Below are 17,266 nucleotides of genomic sequence, written 5' to 3'. Positions count from 1 at the left end.
CAGAGTTCAGTGTGTCAAATCGGAGGGCCTGTTGTCCACAGGGTTCAATTCTCAGGCCGACTCTTTTCTCTGTATATATCCTACCGATCCTTGACTTCGGCGATGTCATTTACAAGTAGAGTGCCTCCAACACTCAACTCAGACTACATCCAATTTGCTATCACAGTGCCGTCCGTTTTGTCACCAAAGCCCCATACACTGCCCACCACTGCGACTTGTATGCTCTCGTTGGTTGGCCCTCGCTTCATATTCATCGCCAAACCCACTGGCTCCAGGTCATGTATAAGTATTTGCTAGGTAAAGCCCCGCCTTATCTCAGCTCACTGGTCAACATAGTGACATCCACCCTTAGCACGCGCTCCAGCAGGTATATATTTCACTGGTCATCCCCAAAACCAACACCTTCTTTGGCCGCCTTTTCTTCCAGTTCTCTGCTGCCAATGACTGGAACGAATTGCAAAAATCACTGAAGCTGGAGATGTATATCTCCCTCACTAAGTTTAAGCATCAGTTGTCAGAGCAGCTTACCGATCACTACACCTGTACACAGCCCATCTGTAAATAGCCCACCCAACTACCTCATCCCCATATTGTTATTTTTTTTTCTCTTTTGCACCCCAGTATCCCTACTTGCACATCATCATCTGCACATCTTTCACTCCAGTGTTAATGCGAAATTGTAATTTATTTCGCCACTATGGCCTATTTATTGCCTTACCTCCCTAATCTTATTACATTTAGACACACTGTATATACATTTTCCCAACTTGTTATTGACTGTACGTTTGTTTATCCCATTTGTAACTCTGTGTTGTTGTTTTTGTCTAACTGCTTTGCTTTATCTTGGCCAGGTCACAGTTGTAAATGAGAACTTGTTCTCAACTAGCCTACCTGGTTAAATAAAGGTGAAATAAAAATAAAATATATATGTTTTTTAAAGGTAGTCACCTGGAATGCATTTAAGTTAATTTGTGGAATTCCTTTCCTTCTTAATGCGTTTGAGCCAATCAGTATTGTGACAAGATAGGGGTGGTATACAGAAGATAACCCTATTTGGTAAAAGACCAAATCCATATTATGGCACGAACAGCTCAAATAAGCAAAGAGAAACAACAGGCCATCATTACTCTAAGACATGAAGGTCAGTCAATGTGGAAAATGTCAAGAACTTTGAAAGTTTCTTCAAGTGCAGTCACAAAACCATCAAGCGCTATTAAACTGGCTCTCAATGAGGACCGCCACAGGAAAGGAAGACCCAGAGTTACCTCTGCTGCAGAGGATTAGTTCATTAGCGTTAACTGCACCTGTCAGCGATTGGGTGCAGAGTTATAGCGGAGTCAGAACACAGGTATTGAGTAACATAACTGAGTTTACTCAAAATTCCAAATAGGAACATACAAAAAACACTAACACATAACACAACCACTAACGACATAAACAATCACGGACAGAACAGGAATGTATGCCAGAGGGTTAAATAAGGAACGTGATATGTAATAGAAACCAGGTGTGTGTGTAATACAGACAAAACAAAACAAAACTGAAACATGGATCGATGGTGACTAGAAAGCCGGTGACGTCGACCGCCGAACACCACCGGAACAAGGAGAAGGGCCGACTTCGGCGGACGTCGTGACAGCACCTCAGAAATTGCAGCCCAAATAAATGCTTCACAGAGTTCATGTATCAGACTTGTCTCAACATCAACTGTTCAGAGGAGACTGCGTAAATCAGGCCTTCATGGACAAATTGCTGCAAAGAAACCACTACTAAAGGACACCAGTAAGAAGAGACTTGCTTGGGCCAAGAAACACAAGCAATGGACATTAGACCGGTGGAATCTGTCCTTTGGTCTGATTAGTCCAAATTTCTGATTTTTGATTCTAACCGCCCTGTCTTTGTGAGATGCAGAGTAGGTGAATGGATGATCTTCATATGTGTGGTTCCCACTGTGAAGCATGGAGGAGGAGATGTGGGGGTGCTTTGTTGGTGGCACTGTCAGTTATTTATTATTTAAGTCACACTTTTTTTAGCTGCTTTTTGTTCTATGTTGCTATGTCTGTATGCCACGTCTTGCTTGTCCTATGTTGTTATGTCTGTATGCTATGTCTTGCTTGTCCTATGTTGCTATTGTCTATATTGTAATTGTTTTTAATAACCTGCCCAGGGACTGCGGTTGAAAATTAGCCGGCCGGCTAAAATCGGCACTTTTACTGAAACGTTGATTAATGTGCACTGTCCCTGTAAAAAAAAAAAAAAAACTCAACTCAACCAGCATGACTACCAGAGCATTTTGCAGCGATACGCCATCCCCTCTTGTTTGCGCTTAGTGGGGCTATCATTTGTTTTTCAACAGGACAATGACCTAAAACACACCTTCAGGCTGTGTAAGGACTATTTGACTAAAAATAGTGCTGTGCTGCATTAGATGACCTGGCCTCCACAATCACCCGACTTCAACCCAATTGAGATGGTTTGGGATGAGTTGGACAGCAGAGTGAAGGAAAAGCAGCCAACAAGTGCTCAGCATATGTGGGAACTCCTTCCAGACTGTTGGATAATAATTTCCCCTGAAGCTGGTAGAGAAAGCCAAGAGTGTGCAAAGCTGTCATCAAGGCAAAGGGTGGCTACTTTGAAGAATCTACAATATATTTTGATTTGTTTACCACTTTTTTGGTTACTACGTGATTCCATACGTGTTATTACATAGTTTTGATGTCTTCACTATTATTCTGCAATGTATAAAATAGTAAAAATAGTAACCCTTGAATGAGTAGGTGTGTCCAAACTTTTGATTGGTACTGTATGTTGATTGTTTAAATATCCTATGCTACTCAAATATAAATAACATACATTTTGCTCTGCTATTCCAATCTGTTACTTGGACGTTTTGCACCCATTACTGAAATGGTTGTTCCAGTTTAGATGTTTTAAAGGGGCAATCAGCAGCTGCTATCCCTATTGTTGGACTTATAAATGAATTACATGTACTCAATGAATCTTGAAGAATATAACTTATAAATGCCTCATGAGTTTAGTTGTCGTACCCATTCGGAACCCAAAATATAAGCTTGTTTTGTGGGTTTGTAAGCAAAGTAAACGTGAACAAACACTATATAGCCTCAAAACATGTGTCAGTCCTTGCATGCATAGCTTTGTATTTGAGAGAGGTTACATTTCTCCAGCTCCATCCCTCAGCTTCTTAAAACAAAAATATACAATGTATTATGCTGGTGTCCAGACACTTTCCTAGGAATGATTAAACATATTTTATCTGGACCGTCAAGACCGCATTAGTCCCCTTAACTAAAGCCTAGACATTAGCTTTGGGAACTAAAAACAATCCATAAGCATTAAAGCAATCAGCAGGGTTACTAATTACATGGCTACACTGGACCCCCCTGTGACCTCTCTGTAGCAACCCCAGCAGTTAATATACATTGAATGGGTGATCAGAATGAGTCACAGCACCAAAAAACTGTTAACTTTGATGCAAAATTGAGAGAGTTTACTTTCTGGGGTAATTTCTGAACTTCTCTCTCTGTTGCAGCAGGATTTTCCAAAAGGTAAGAAAGTACCTGTTATAAATCGAACCTTGATATTATACCCACAGTTGGGAAGCTTATTACGTTTCCCTGCACTGCAGCACAGGTGAAGAAAAGTGCAGCTGCAAAGCGGATACAACTGCACCTTCAGGGGCATATTTCCGAAATGTCCCCTATGTATTTCATGACATACTTTGCAAACAAATTTGACGCATGTGAATGTACCACAATGTACCATTGTTGCAGCACAGGCATTTTTTACCTAAATGTTTTTTCTCTCTGTAGTGCCAAGGATAGCTCTACTAGCTATTGTATCTGGGAATACTCTAGGGTCTCATGAGGGCATAACACAGCAACTCACCGTAACCACTAGCTTAATTGAGGTGACATCACCAGAGGAGAGTGTCGTCATGGCTTTCTGTCCCACCGTCTCTCATGCTGGGACTGATATTGAAGCATCACTGCAGCAGATTCCAGGCAATTCAGTAATCTGACCAAATTCCTCTGACAGCTATTGTCTTCCATGTTTAGATGGGTAGAAATAAAAGTAATTGACAATGGCAACAGTAACTTGTGCATGTTATTACATTCAGCATACGTTGCTAGGCTTCTCATATCCATTGTTAAGAGTTGACATATATTTTGTTTCCTAAACCTGTCATTCTTGTAGTGATGCACAAAGGTTGTGTCTGAAAACAATAAGCCTACTAGCTATCAGTTTGCGCTGGTCGTGGCGCTGTCCATTGCCCTAAATAATTGTGCGCAGGTAGATAGTTTGCGCTGATCGTGGCGCTGTCCGTGTTGCTGAATGTTTGCGCGCCCATAGAATATTTGACCCGATATCTACTGTAGTTTGTGCTGCTGTGGCGCTGGCATGGTGCTGAATGTTTGTGCACCAGTCGAACCGTTATGGTCCCCAATTGGTCAATCACACCGCGATATCACCAGGACTTTGCTAAAAGTTCCACTATCTCCAACTTTTTGCATCCCTCTGTTCTCTGAACGTATTTGGCCGTGCTCATTTTAGCGAGATCTGCTTTCCTTCCATTGAAAATGAATTGGCTCTGTCATTTTGTCAGTGCCCATCAATTTTAGCGGACATTGCCTGTAAGGGCACAGCAAGTGATTCCCGCAGGGTAGTTAGATGTCTTTATTGTAGCAGAGGCTTCAATACAATTGAAGTTAGCCTACAACGCTGTCATTTAGGGAACGTGCAACTGAGATCCATCATGATGGCAGGCTGTAAGACTCTTTGAATATGCTTATGTTGTAACTGAGGTGTCACAGTTGCTTAACCACATACTTAAACCATATGTTTATTATTCTATAGAGTTGAAGATGGAGAAGTTCTTTACCATTCTGACTGGGAATACTCTGGGGTCTCATGAGGAAATAAATCGCCGGCTCACTACAAAAGGTTTAACGAAGGTGACGTCATCGGCGGAGAGTGATGTCATCATTGCTTTCTGTCCCATTGTCTCTCGTGCCGGGACTGATATTGAAGCAGCACTGCAGCAGATTCCTGGTAATCTTGGCACCCAGAACCAAGTGTACTGTAACAGTCTGTCATCAGAGACTATTTCCAGATCAACAATATGTGTGTCTCCCAGGTGGCTTGTGGCAAACTTTAAACAACACTTTTTATGGATATCTTTAAGAAATGTCTTTCTTCTTACCACTCTTCCATAAAGGCCAGATTTGTGCAATATGACTGATTGTTGTCCTATGGACAGAGTCTCCCACCTCAGCTGTAGATCTCTGCAGTTCATCCAGAGTGATCATGGGCCTCTTGGCTGCATCTCTGATCAGTCTTCTCCTTGTATGAACTGAAAGTTTAGAGGGACGGCCAGGTCTTGGTAGATTTGCAGTGGTCTGATACTCCTTCCATTTCAATATTATCGCTTGCACAGTGCTCCTTGGGATGTTTAAAGCTTGGGAAATCTTTTTGTATCCTAATCCGGCTTTAAACTTCTTTACAACAGTATCTCGGACCTGCCTGGTGTGTTCCTTGTTCTTCATGATGCTCTCTGCGCTTTTAACGGACCTCTGAGACTATCACAGTGCAGGTGCATTTATACGGAGACTTGATTACACACAGGTGGATTGTATTTATCATCATTAGTCATTTAGGTCAACATTGGATCATTCAGAGATCCTCACTGAACTTCTGGAGAGAGTTTGCTGCACTGAAAGTAAAGGGGCTGAATAATTTTGCACGCCCAATTTTTCAGTTTTTGATTTGTTAAAAAAGTTTGAAATATCCAATAAATGTCGTTCCAATTCATGATTGTGTCCCACTTGTTGTTGATTCTTCACAAAAAAAATACAGTTTTATATCTTTATGTTTGAAGCCTGAAATGTGGCAAAAGGTCGCAAAGTTCAAGGGGGCCGAATATTTTCGCAAGGCACTGTATGTTGGGGTGGTCAAAAGAAGGGAGCAAACTTACCTAATGTGGTAGATGGAAGATATGGGAGATACTAGAGCTTGTCGTGTATATATGGGTCAACTGAGAGAAGAGTATAGTGATAGGAGAAACTATGATAAAGGGGATTTTAGTGTAGTAGATGTACAGCAACAGGTGACAGGTGTAAACCTCTCTAGGATAGAGGAAGGCATGGGAGCACCTTTTGGATGGATGTGGCTATGCAGTGACAAGGGGTATCTCACTTTACCTTCTGGATCCCCCATCATTTACTCAAGATGTTATTTATTTGTTGTTATACCCCCACAGATCCAGAGATGATCCGGTGTTGTCCCCATGCCTTTGCTTATGTTTGACATATTTACCCTAGTTATCAGTTGTTGCCCATCCAGCACATCAAAACTATTGGTATCTGTGTTTAGGCCTGTGTAAGACAGGCAATTAGTGGTCTTTCCTACATCCACATTCCCTGAGTTGCAGATACAAACAGGGAAAGTTATTGTGGGTTTTAATCCTGTTAACACAACATCTCCTTTATCATTTAGGGGCTTTACACTGCAAGTCAAATACTCTCCCCATTGTACTTTTGGAGGTCCTATGCATTTAATCAGATGGGAATTGTTGCCTGGTTGTACGCTAGGAACCTTCTCCTACCTTGGCCATTTAGTCTCAATGTGCCCACTCTCCTTAAATGATTTAGCTGCATCTGTACTATTACCTATTGCCTTATTGGATAATCCATTTTCCCATGTTACTTCCTTCCCCCTAGTGACCAACATCAGAATAGTATAATGGATGTTTCTTTGTCGAACCCTGGTGTTGTTCCATTGCATAAAATTGAGTAATTAACAACCAAAATCATTCTTTCCAATTGGTACTGCCTGGGTTCCCGACAGAGAGGCTGTGGGGGTGGGTTTCTGGAGAATCATTACTTGTGTGCCAGATGCGTTCCCCCTCCCCTGTAATCCTATGTATGTCACTGATTTCCCCCATTTATTATTCTCCACATCCCCGTCCACAAAGGGAACAAGTAGGATTTGGAGAGCAATAAATACCCTGTATGTGTTTTTCCCATGGTTGCGATTTTCTGGTTTCACAACCATAGTGTGTGTGTGTGTGATGACCAACGCAGCGCTGTTGGTGTTACCATGGTTACCTGGAACAGACCCATCCATCGTGGTTGGTTCCATTTTCGCTTGTGGACCCTGAGTTTCACCCATTCTCCAATGTTTATGGGTAGCTCATAAGGGTCTTCGCCTGGGATTGGTTCTGTTGCTTTCCTGCTGTGAGAGAGGAGAAAACCTACAACAGAAGTTAGTTCCTTCATTTACTCAAGATGGTCGCACTATATCTCAGTTATGTCTGTCTATCTGTCGGTCAGTCATAGGACTCACCCCTGGGGTGTTCATTGGTCGTCTTGGTCGCCTTTGTTAAGGCTGCTTCACATTTTCATGGGGACATGGCCTATTTATTACCTTACCTCCCTTATTCTACCTCATGCTGTATATAGACTTTTCTACTGTATTATTGATTGTATGTTTGTTTATTCCATGTGTAACCCTGTGTTGTTGTATGTGTCGAACTTTGCTTTATCTTGTCCAGGTCGCAGTTGCAAATGAGAACTTGTTCTCAACTAGCCTACCTGGTTAAATAAAGGTGAGAAAAAAAAATCCTAATGATATATCGTAAAGGTGTATAGTCATAGTAATATGTTCTACACCAGTGCCCCCTGGTGGTGATACAAAGTAACATTTTATGAACAAATACGTTCAACCTCTTCAAATAATTTCTGTCCTACTCCTAATTTTTTTTATTCCACTCTTGGGCCATTACCCAATAAACCCTGCCATAATCCACAGACAACCAAACAATGAAACATACAACGCACTATACATAAACAACTCAACTCATTCACTTGGTAAATCTCACACAGAATTACCAATATTCATAAACAGCTCAACTCATTCACTGGGTACCTCTTCAAAATAAACACTACTATATAAGAAATAACTAGTATTTATGTAATAGTCGCCCGCATTACAACCCAAAATAAAATAGATGATTAACGCTGAACCACCTCTTCAAAACCAAAATAACCAGTATAAAATGAGGTGATTATTATTTCTGAACCACCTCTCCTAAAGAAACTAACTAGTATTACAGTAATGATCTCTTCGCATTACAACTCAAAATAAAATAGAAGTGTCACGTCTGCTCCCGCTCTTCCCTTCCCCTGGCGCTTGAGGGCGCCAGATTACCCACATCACACGTTCCTGCCATCCATCACTCACACCTGCCTTCCCTCGTCACTTGCATCAGCGTTATTGGACTCACTTATCACATGTTCATTTCCTCCCCTATATTTGTCCTTTCTTGTTCCCGGCTGCTGCATTGATTGCTTTTTTGTCTTAGTTTCTGTTCGCTGGAGCTATGCTTGACTCGTTATATATGTCCGTAATTAAATGTTTTACTCCCCGTACCTGCTTCGTCTCTCCAGCATCATTACATGTGACAAGGAGAGATGAGTACCTCTCCAAAACCAAAACAACTAGCATTGATAATGGCCGCTCGCATTATGCACCCAATATAAAATAGATGATCATGACTGAATCACCTCTCAAAAAATAAAAAGCTAGTATTTCAGTAACGGTCATTACTACCCAAAATAAAAATGTAAATCATCAATCATTCATTTCATTCATCCTATATTGACAACATGTATTTCACCAATAGTCCGTTACGTGATTTCTCCAAACTAAAATCTGACTATGTCATATTCAAAGTCTATGCTTTAGATTGAGTGAAATACATACAGTGCCTTGCGAAAGTATTCGGCCCCCTTGAACTTTGCGACCTTTTGCCACATTTCAGGCTTCAAACATAAAGATATAAAACTGTATTTTTTTGTGAAGAATCAACAACAAGTGGGACACAATCATGAAGTGGAACGACAATTATTGGATATTTCAAACTTTTTTAACAAATCAAAAACTGAAAAATTGGGCGTGCAAAATTATTCAGCCCCCTTAAGTTAATACTTTGTAGCGCCACCTTTTGCTGCGATTACAGCTGTAAGTCGCTTGGGGTATGTCTCTATCAGTTTTGCACATCGAGAGACTGAATTTTTTTCCCATTCCTCCTTGCAAAACAGCTCGAGCTCGGTGAGGTTGGATGGAGAGCATTTGTGAACAGCAGTTTTCAGTTCTTTCCACAGATTCTCGATTGGATTCAGGTCTGGACTTTGACTTGGCCATTCTAACACCTGGATATGTTTATTTTTGAACCATTCCATTGTAGATTTTGCTTTATGTTTTGGATCATTGTCTTGTTGGAAGACAAATCTCCGTCCCAGTCTCAGGTCTTTTGCAGACTCCATCAGGTTTTCTTCCAGAATGGTCCTGTATTTGGCTCCATCCATCTTCCCATCAATTTTAACCATCTTCCCTGTCCCTGCTGAAGAAAAGCAGGCCCAAACCATGATGCTGCCACCACCATGTTTGACAGTGGGGATGGTGTGTTCAGCTGTGTTGCTTTTACGCCAAACATAACGTTTTGCATTGTTGCCAAAAAGTTCAATTTTGGTTTCATCTGACCAGAGCACCTTCTTCCACATGTTTGGTGTGTCTCCCAGGTGGCTTGTGGCAAACTTAAACAACACTTTTTATGGATATCTTTAAGAAATGTCTTTCTTCTTGCCACTCTTCCATAAAGGCCAGATTTGTGCAATATACAACTGATTGTTGTCCTATGGACAGAGTCTCCCACCTCAGCTGTAGATCTCTGCAGTTCATCCAGAGTGATCATGGGCCTCTTGGCTGCATCTCTGATCAGTCTTCTCCTTGTATGAGCTGAAAGTTTAGAGGGACGGCCAGGTCTTGGTAGATTTGCAGTGGTCTGATACTCCTTCCATTTCAATATTATCGCTTGCACAGTGCTCCTTGGGATGTTTAAAGCTTGGGAAATCTTTTTGTATCCAAATCCGGCTTTAAACTTCTTTACAACAGTATCTCGGACCTGCCTGGTGTGTTCCTTGTTCTTCATGATGCTCTCTGCGCTTTTAACGGACCTTTGAGACTATCACAGTGCAGGTGCATTTATACGGAGACTTGATTACACACAGGTGGATTGTATTTATCATCATGAGTCATTTAGGTCAACATTGGATCATTCAGAGATCCTCACTGAACTTCTGGAGAGAGTTTGCTGCACTGAAAGTAAAGGGGCTGAATAATTTTGCACGCCCAATTTTTCAGTTTTTGATTTGTTAAAAAAGTTTGAAATATCCAATAAATGTTGTTCCACTTCATGATTGTGTCCCACTTGTTGTTGATTCTTCACAAAAAATACAGTTTTATATCTTTATGTTTGAAGCCTGAAATGTGGCAAAAGGTCGCAAAGTTCAAGGGGGCCGAATACTTTCGCAAGGCACTGTACATACAGGAAATACAGGAAATACATACAGTGCCTTCAGAAAGTATTCAGACCCCTTGACTTTATCCACATTTTCTTATGTTACATCCTTATTCAAAAATGGATAAATAAATAAAAAATCAACAATCTAAACATCATACCCCATAACGAGAAAATTAACACAGGTTTTTCGAAATGTTAGCTAATTTGTTAAAAATTACAAACAGAAATGCCTTATTTACATAAGTATTCAGACCCTTTACTATGAGACTCCAAATTGAGCTCAGGTGCATCCTGTTTCCATTGATCATCCTTGAGATGTTTCTACAACTTGATTGGAGTCCACATGTGGTAAATTCAATTGATTAGACATGATTTGGAAAAAAACAAGTCATGAGGTCAAAGGAATCCGTAGAGCTCCGAGATAGGATTGTGTTGAGCCACAGATCTGGGGAAAGGTACCAAAACATTTCTGCAGCATTGAAAGTCCCCAAGAACACAGTGGCCTTCATCATTCTTAAATGGAAGAAGTTTGGAAGCACCAAGACTCTTCCTAGAGCTGGCCAAACTGAGCAATCGGTGGAAAAGGGCCTTGGTCAGGGAGGTGACCAAGACCCAAATGTCACTCTGACAGAGCTCTAGAGTTCCTCTGTTGAGAAGGGAGAACCTTCCAGAAGGACAACCATCTCTGCAACACTCCAACAATCAGGCCTTTATGTTAGAGTGGCAAGACGGAAGCCACTCCTCAGTAAAATGCACAACAGCCCACTTGGAGTTTGCCAAGAGGCACCTTAAGACTCTCAAACCATGATAAACAAGATTCTCTGGTCTGATGAAACCAAGATTGAACTCTTTGCCCTGAATGCCAAGTGTCATGTCTAGAGGAAATCTGGCACCATCCCTACGGTGAAGCATGGTGATAGCAGCATCATGCTGTGGGAATGTTTTTCTGTGGCAGGGACTGGGAGACTAGTCAGGGTTGAGGCAGAGATGAACGGAGCAAAGTATAGAGAGATCATTGATCCAGAGCACTCAAGACTTTAGACTGAGGTGAAGGTTCATCTTCCAACAGGACAACAACCCTAAGCACACAGCCAAGACAATGCAGGAGTGGCTTCTGGACAAGTCTCTGAATGTCCTTGAGTGGCCCAGCCAGAGCCTGGACTTGAAACCAATCGAACATCTCTGGAGAGACTTGAAAATAGCTGTGCAGCAACGTTCCCTATCCAACCTGACAGAGCTTGAGAGGATCTGCAGAGAAGAATGGGAGAACCTCCCCAAATACAGGTGTGCCAAGCTTGTAGCATAATATCCCCCCCCCCAAAATTGAGGTTGTAATCGCTGCCAAAGGTGCTTTAACAAAGTACTGAGTAAAAGGTTTGAATTCCTATATGCGATACTAATTAGCAACAATTTCTAATAACCCGTTTATGCTTTGTCATTATGCTGTATTGTGTGTAGTTTAATGAGGGGGAAAAAACAATCAAATCCATTTTAGAATAAAGCTGTAACGTAACAAAATGTGGAAAATGTCACGGGGTCTTAATACTTTCCATTCATGCACTGTATATGCTGCATCAGTTGGTCACAGTTTCCTTAAAAAGAAAATGCCTCGTCACAGTATTTTTGTGCATTCAAATTGCCATTGATAAAATGCAATTGTGCTTGCCCACGACCACCATTGGGCAATCTGTTCACAACGTTGACATCAGCAAACCGCTCGCCAACACAACGCCATACATGTGGTCTGCGGTTGTGAGGCTGGTTGGACGTACTGCCAAATTCTCTAAAAACAATGTTGGAGGCGGCTTACGGTAGAAAAATTAACATTCAACTCTGACAACAGCTCTGGTGGACATTCCTGCAGTCAGCATGCCAATTGCATGCACTCTCAAAATGTGAGACATCTGTGGCATTGTGTTGTGTGATAAAACTGCACATTTTAGTTGCCTTTTATTGTCCCCAGTACAAGATGCACCTGTGTAATGATCATGATGTTTAATGAGCTTCTTGACATGCCGCAATTGCGGATGGATTATCAGGCGGATGGATTATCTTGGCAAATGAGAAATGCTCTCTAACAGGAATGTAAGCAAATTTGTGCACAAATGTTTTTGATAAATATGTTTTTTGTGTGGATGAAAACTTTTGGGGATCTTTTACTACATGTTGCACTTATATATTTATTCAGTGTATATTGACCCGTGACAATTTTGAAGTAAGTTACTTAACTATAGTTTAGTCGGCTGGCTTAAATGTCTGACAAGCTAGCCAAATGGACTGAATCGCTAGACACTACATGCCTGTAGCTAGTCACTGCCGGTCTGTAGCTAGCCACTGCCAGCCGTAGGGTTGTCCATATGTTTTTATTAAACCAAGTCACGTCGAAATAGGCCATTGTGATTTTAGTCCCATCACGAATGTCTCAAGTTAGCTAGCTAGGTAACACTCTTACATCATGAGATTGAAATCACATTTCGCCCTTTATGGACAGCTACGTGGTTTACTGAAAGCATACGTTCAAACTCGTCATACATATCTGATTGTATCTGAATTACCCTCAGCAAAATGTTCTGGACTATCTTGATTTTTAAGCTAGAGACATTCAAAATTGGTCAAGTCAGTTAATGCTTTTCCCTTGTCTCTATATCCAGCTGATGTTCACCTTGTGTTCAGCAGAGAGTATTCAGAGGTAGTTTCAGCTGCACACAGCCTCATCTCTGTGCAGACCCAGACTATTAATCAGGGTCAGAGTCCAGTGCCACCGCATCAACAAGCTCAGGTGCATCCATTGCATGGTCAGGGGCATCATCAGCAGACAGAGGTGCAGGGACAGACCCAGAGACCGTTGCATTCCTCCAGTAACCAGGAGATGGCCAGGTGCATATCAATGGTCCCAGAATCCAGGAAATGTGTCATTTTGCTTTCCATACCCAACCCATCATAGGGTCTACCCAATTTTGATGATTGATCAATTCGGCCAAAAATCGGTAAATTACTCTTTCACCTTTATTTATTTAACCAGGTACGCAAGTTGAGAACAAGTTCTCATTTACAATTGCAACCTGGCCAAGATAAAGCAAAGCAGTTTGACACATACAACGACACAGAGTTACACATGGAGTAAAACAAACATACAGTCAATAATACAGTAGAAAAAAGTCTATATACGATGTGAGCAAATGAGGTGAGAAGGGAGGTAAAGACAAAAAAAGCCATGGTGGCAAAGTAAATACAATATAGCAAGTAAAACACTGGAATGGTAGATTTGCAGTGGAAGAATGTGCAAAGTAGAAATAAAAATAATGGGGTGCAAAGGAGCAAAATAAATAAATAAATAAAATAAATACAGTAGGGAAAGAGGTTAAATTCTAGGTGGGCTATGTACAGGTGCAGTAATCTGTGAGCTGCTCTGACAGCTGGTGCTTAAAGCTAGTGAGGGAGATAAGTGTTTCCAGTTTCAGAGATTTTTGTAGTTTGTTCCAGTCATTGGCAGCAGAGAACTGGAAGGAGAGGCGGCCAAATAAAGAATTGGTTTTGGGGGTGACTAGAGAGATATACCTGCTGGAGCGTGTGCTACAGGTGGGAGATGCTATGGTGACCAGCGAGCTGAGATAAGGGGGGACTTTACCTAGCAGGGTCTTGTAGATGACATGGAGCCAGTGGGTTTGGCGACGAGTATGAAGCGAGGGCCAGCCAATGAGAGCGTACAGGTTTCAATGGTGGGTAGTATATGGGGCTTTGGTGATAAAACGGATGGCACTGTGATAGACTGCATCCAATTGGTTGAGTAGGGTATTTGAGGCTATTTTGTAAATGACATCGCCGAAGTCGAGGATTGGTAGGATGGTCAGTTTTACAAGGGTATGTTTGGCAGCATGAGTGAAGGATGCTTTGTTGCGAAATAGGAAGCCAATTCTAGATTTAACTTTGGATTGGAGATGTTTGATGTGGGTCTGGAAGGAGAGTATACAGTCTAACCAGACACCTAGGTATTTGTTGTTGTCCACGTCCAAGTCAGAGTCATCCAGAGTAGTGATGTTGGACAGGCGGGCAGGTGCAGGCAGCGATCGGTTGAAGAGCATGCATTTAGTTTTACTTGTATTTAAGAGCAATTGGAGGCCACGGAAGGAGAGTTGTATGGCATTGAAGCTTGCCTGGAGGGTTGTTAACACAGTGGCCAAAGAAGGGCCAGAAGTATACAGAATGGTGTCGTCTGCGTAGAGGTGGATCAGAGACTCACCAGCAGCAAGAGTGACATCATTGATGTATACAGAGAAGAGAGTCAGTCCAAGAATTTAACCCTGTGGCACCCCCATAGAGACTGCCAGTGGTCCGGACAGCAGACCCTCCGATTTGACACACTGAGCTCTATCAGAGAAGTAGTTGGTGAACCAGGCGAGGCAATCATTTGAGAAACCAAGGCTGTCGAGTCTGCCGATGAGGATGTGGTGATTGACAGTCGAAAGCCTTGGCCAGATCAATGAATATCATAACTCTCGCACTCACTCGCTCACACACATTTCAGATTCGGTTCTGCTGAGTTGCAGGTCACCACCGGTCTATGGCCCATGATGTGTCAGTCATGTTTTCAACAAGGCAGCATGGTGCATCATCCAGAAAATGTTAAAATGTTAAGAATTTTCAAACTAGTTTTCATTGGAAAGGCAGATAAAGTGTTTACTTTTGATAATGCTTTTACATGTGAACACAGAACATACTCATTACTCGATGTGCTTAATTGCATCACTTTTGTTTCTAAACTCAGCAAAAAAAGAAATGTCCCTTTTTCAGGACCCTGTCTTTCAAAGATAACAATTAATGAATATGGACCTGTGGAATGGTCGTTAAGACACTAACAGCTTACAGACGGTAGGCAAATTAATTGCCTACCGTCTGTAAGCTGTTAGTGTCTTAACGACCGTTCCACAGGTCCATATTCATTAATTAAGGAAAACTTAGGACACTAGAGGCCTTTCTACTGACTTTGAAAAACACCAAAAGAAAGATGCCCAGGGTCCCTGCGCATCTGCGTGAACGTGCCTTAGGCATGCTGCAAGGAGGCATTATAGGACTGCAGATGTGGCCGGCAATAAATTGCAATGTCCGTTCTGTGAGACGCCTAAGACAGCGCTACAGGGAAACAGGACGGACAGCTGGCCGTCCTCGCAGTGGCAGACCACGTGTAACAACACCTGCACAGGATCGGTACAACCGAACATCACACCTGCGGGACAGGTACAGGATGGCAACAGCAACTGCCCGAGTTACACTAGGAATGCACAGTCCCTCCATCAGTGCTCAGACTGTCGGCAATAGGCTGAGAGAGGCTGGACTGAGGGCTTGTAGGCCTGTTATAAGGCAGGTCCTCACCAGACATCACCGGCAACAACATCACCTATGGGCACAAACCCACAGTCGCTGGACCAGACAGGACTCGCAAAAAGTGCTCTTCACTGATGAGTCGCCGTTTTGTCTCACCAGGGGTGATGGTCAGATTTGCGTTTATTGTCGAAGGAATGAGCGTTACACTGAGGCCTGTACTCTGGAGCGGGATCGATTTGGAGGTGGGGGGTCCGTCATGGTCTGGGGCGGTGTGTCACAGCATCATCAGACTGCCTGCAATGACAACAAGCTCAGTCTCAACACTGTGCGTTACGGGGAAGACACCCTCCTCCCTCATGTGGTATCCTTCCTGCAGGCTCATCCTGACACAACCCTACAGCATGACAATGGCCAGCGAAGAGCCCTGATCTCAATACCATTGAGCACATCTGGGACCTGTTGAATTGGAGGGTGAGGGCTAGGGCCATTCCCCCCAGAAATGTCTGGGAACTTGCAGGCGCCTTGGTGGAAGAGTGGGGTAACATCTCACAGCAAGAACTGGCAAATCTGGTGCAGTCCATGAGGGGGAGATGCACTGCAGTACTTAATGCAGCTGGTGGCCACACCAGATACTGACTGTTACTTTTGATTCTGACCCCCCCTTTATTCAGGGACACATTATTAAATTTATGTTAGTTACATGTCTGTGGAACTTGTTTAGTTTATGTCTCAGTTGTTGAATATTCTTATGTTAATACAAATATTTACACAAGTTTGCTGAAAATAAACGCAGTTGACAGTGAGAGGACGTTTCTTTTTTTGCTGAGTTGACGTTACATGTATCACATAATTCAGTGTCGATTTTTTCTATTTGAAGGTTTATTTTTTGTCAAAAGGATCACTTTTCCCCATAAAAATGAAAAGTTTGAACATTTAATGACTGCATCTCTTTTGTATTCAAACATCTCCATTTAGTCATTTAGATAAACATTGATTCGAATTCGGGGTGAGCTGTTCTGTAGCCTGTTCTGTGTTAGACTGATGTCATGCCTTTCATAGACTCCTGGTATGTCTGCACACTAAAACAAGGCCATTGTGTTCTGGAACTGTTGCTTGTATAAAATAACTGTTGTGTAACAATATCTGATCACCTCCCACTATAACACCGGACATGTCACCATTTACTCCTCGAGTACTTCCCTGTGAAATCAGATCTCCCCTGCAGCTGCTTGATTAAAGATTGATCTATTATGCAATTATAAAATTTTCCACAACATTAGTGGCCAATCAAAATCAACCATTTGTTATAATTTTGCTGCGACCACATTACATAACATTGCAGCATTTTAGAATTACTGGACTAGACGGTTATTCCTTGAGACAGTATCAGCAGAGGTCTAAGGATCATTCAGCCATAAGTAGCAGCACGTAGTTCAAAACAGATGCATAAATATCTTGTCCATATAGTCTCGATGGTGAGGTTGGGTCGATGGCTGCTCTGAGCAGTGTCATATCCTGCTCTGTCAGCGGGCACTCCACTGGTGGGACCAAAATTCCCTGGCC

General features: G+C 42.2%; 1 protein-coding gene across 4 annotated transcripts in view; it reads left to right on the top strand.

Moving 5' to 3' along the window:
* The window catches only part of LOC110529643, a 44,174-nt gene that overhangs the window by 11,283 nt on the left and 15,625 nt on the right, over positions 1–17,266 (top strand). For 2 of the 4 annotated variants that reach the window (XM_036985066.1, XM_036985064.1), the window contains one exon: positions 3,551–3,566. The exons of 1 other annotated variant lie outside the window; for it this stretch is intronic. In XM_036985066.1, coding sequence (XP_036840961.1) covers positions 3,551–3,566 — 16 coding nt within the window. The remainder of the gene's footprint in view (positions 1–3,550; positions 3,567–17,266) is intronic. One more of the 4 variants, XM_036985065.1, reaches the window with a different exon arrangement.

The sequence above is a fragment of the Oncorhynchus mykiss genome, chromosome 8 (genome assembly GCF_013265735.2).
Source record: "Oncorhynchus mykiss isolate Arlee chromosome 8, USDA_OmykA_1.1, whole genome shotgun sequence".
NCBI lineage: Eukaryota > Metazoa > Chordata > Actinopteri > Salmoniformes > Salmonidae > Oncorhynchus > Oncorhynchus mykiss.
The sequence above is the reverse complement of the archived record's forward strand: the minus strand, read 5'-3'. Positions and strand labels throughout refer to the sequence as shown.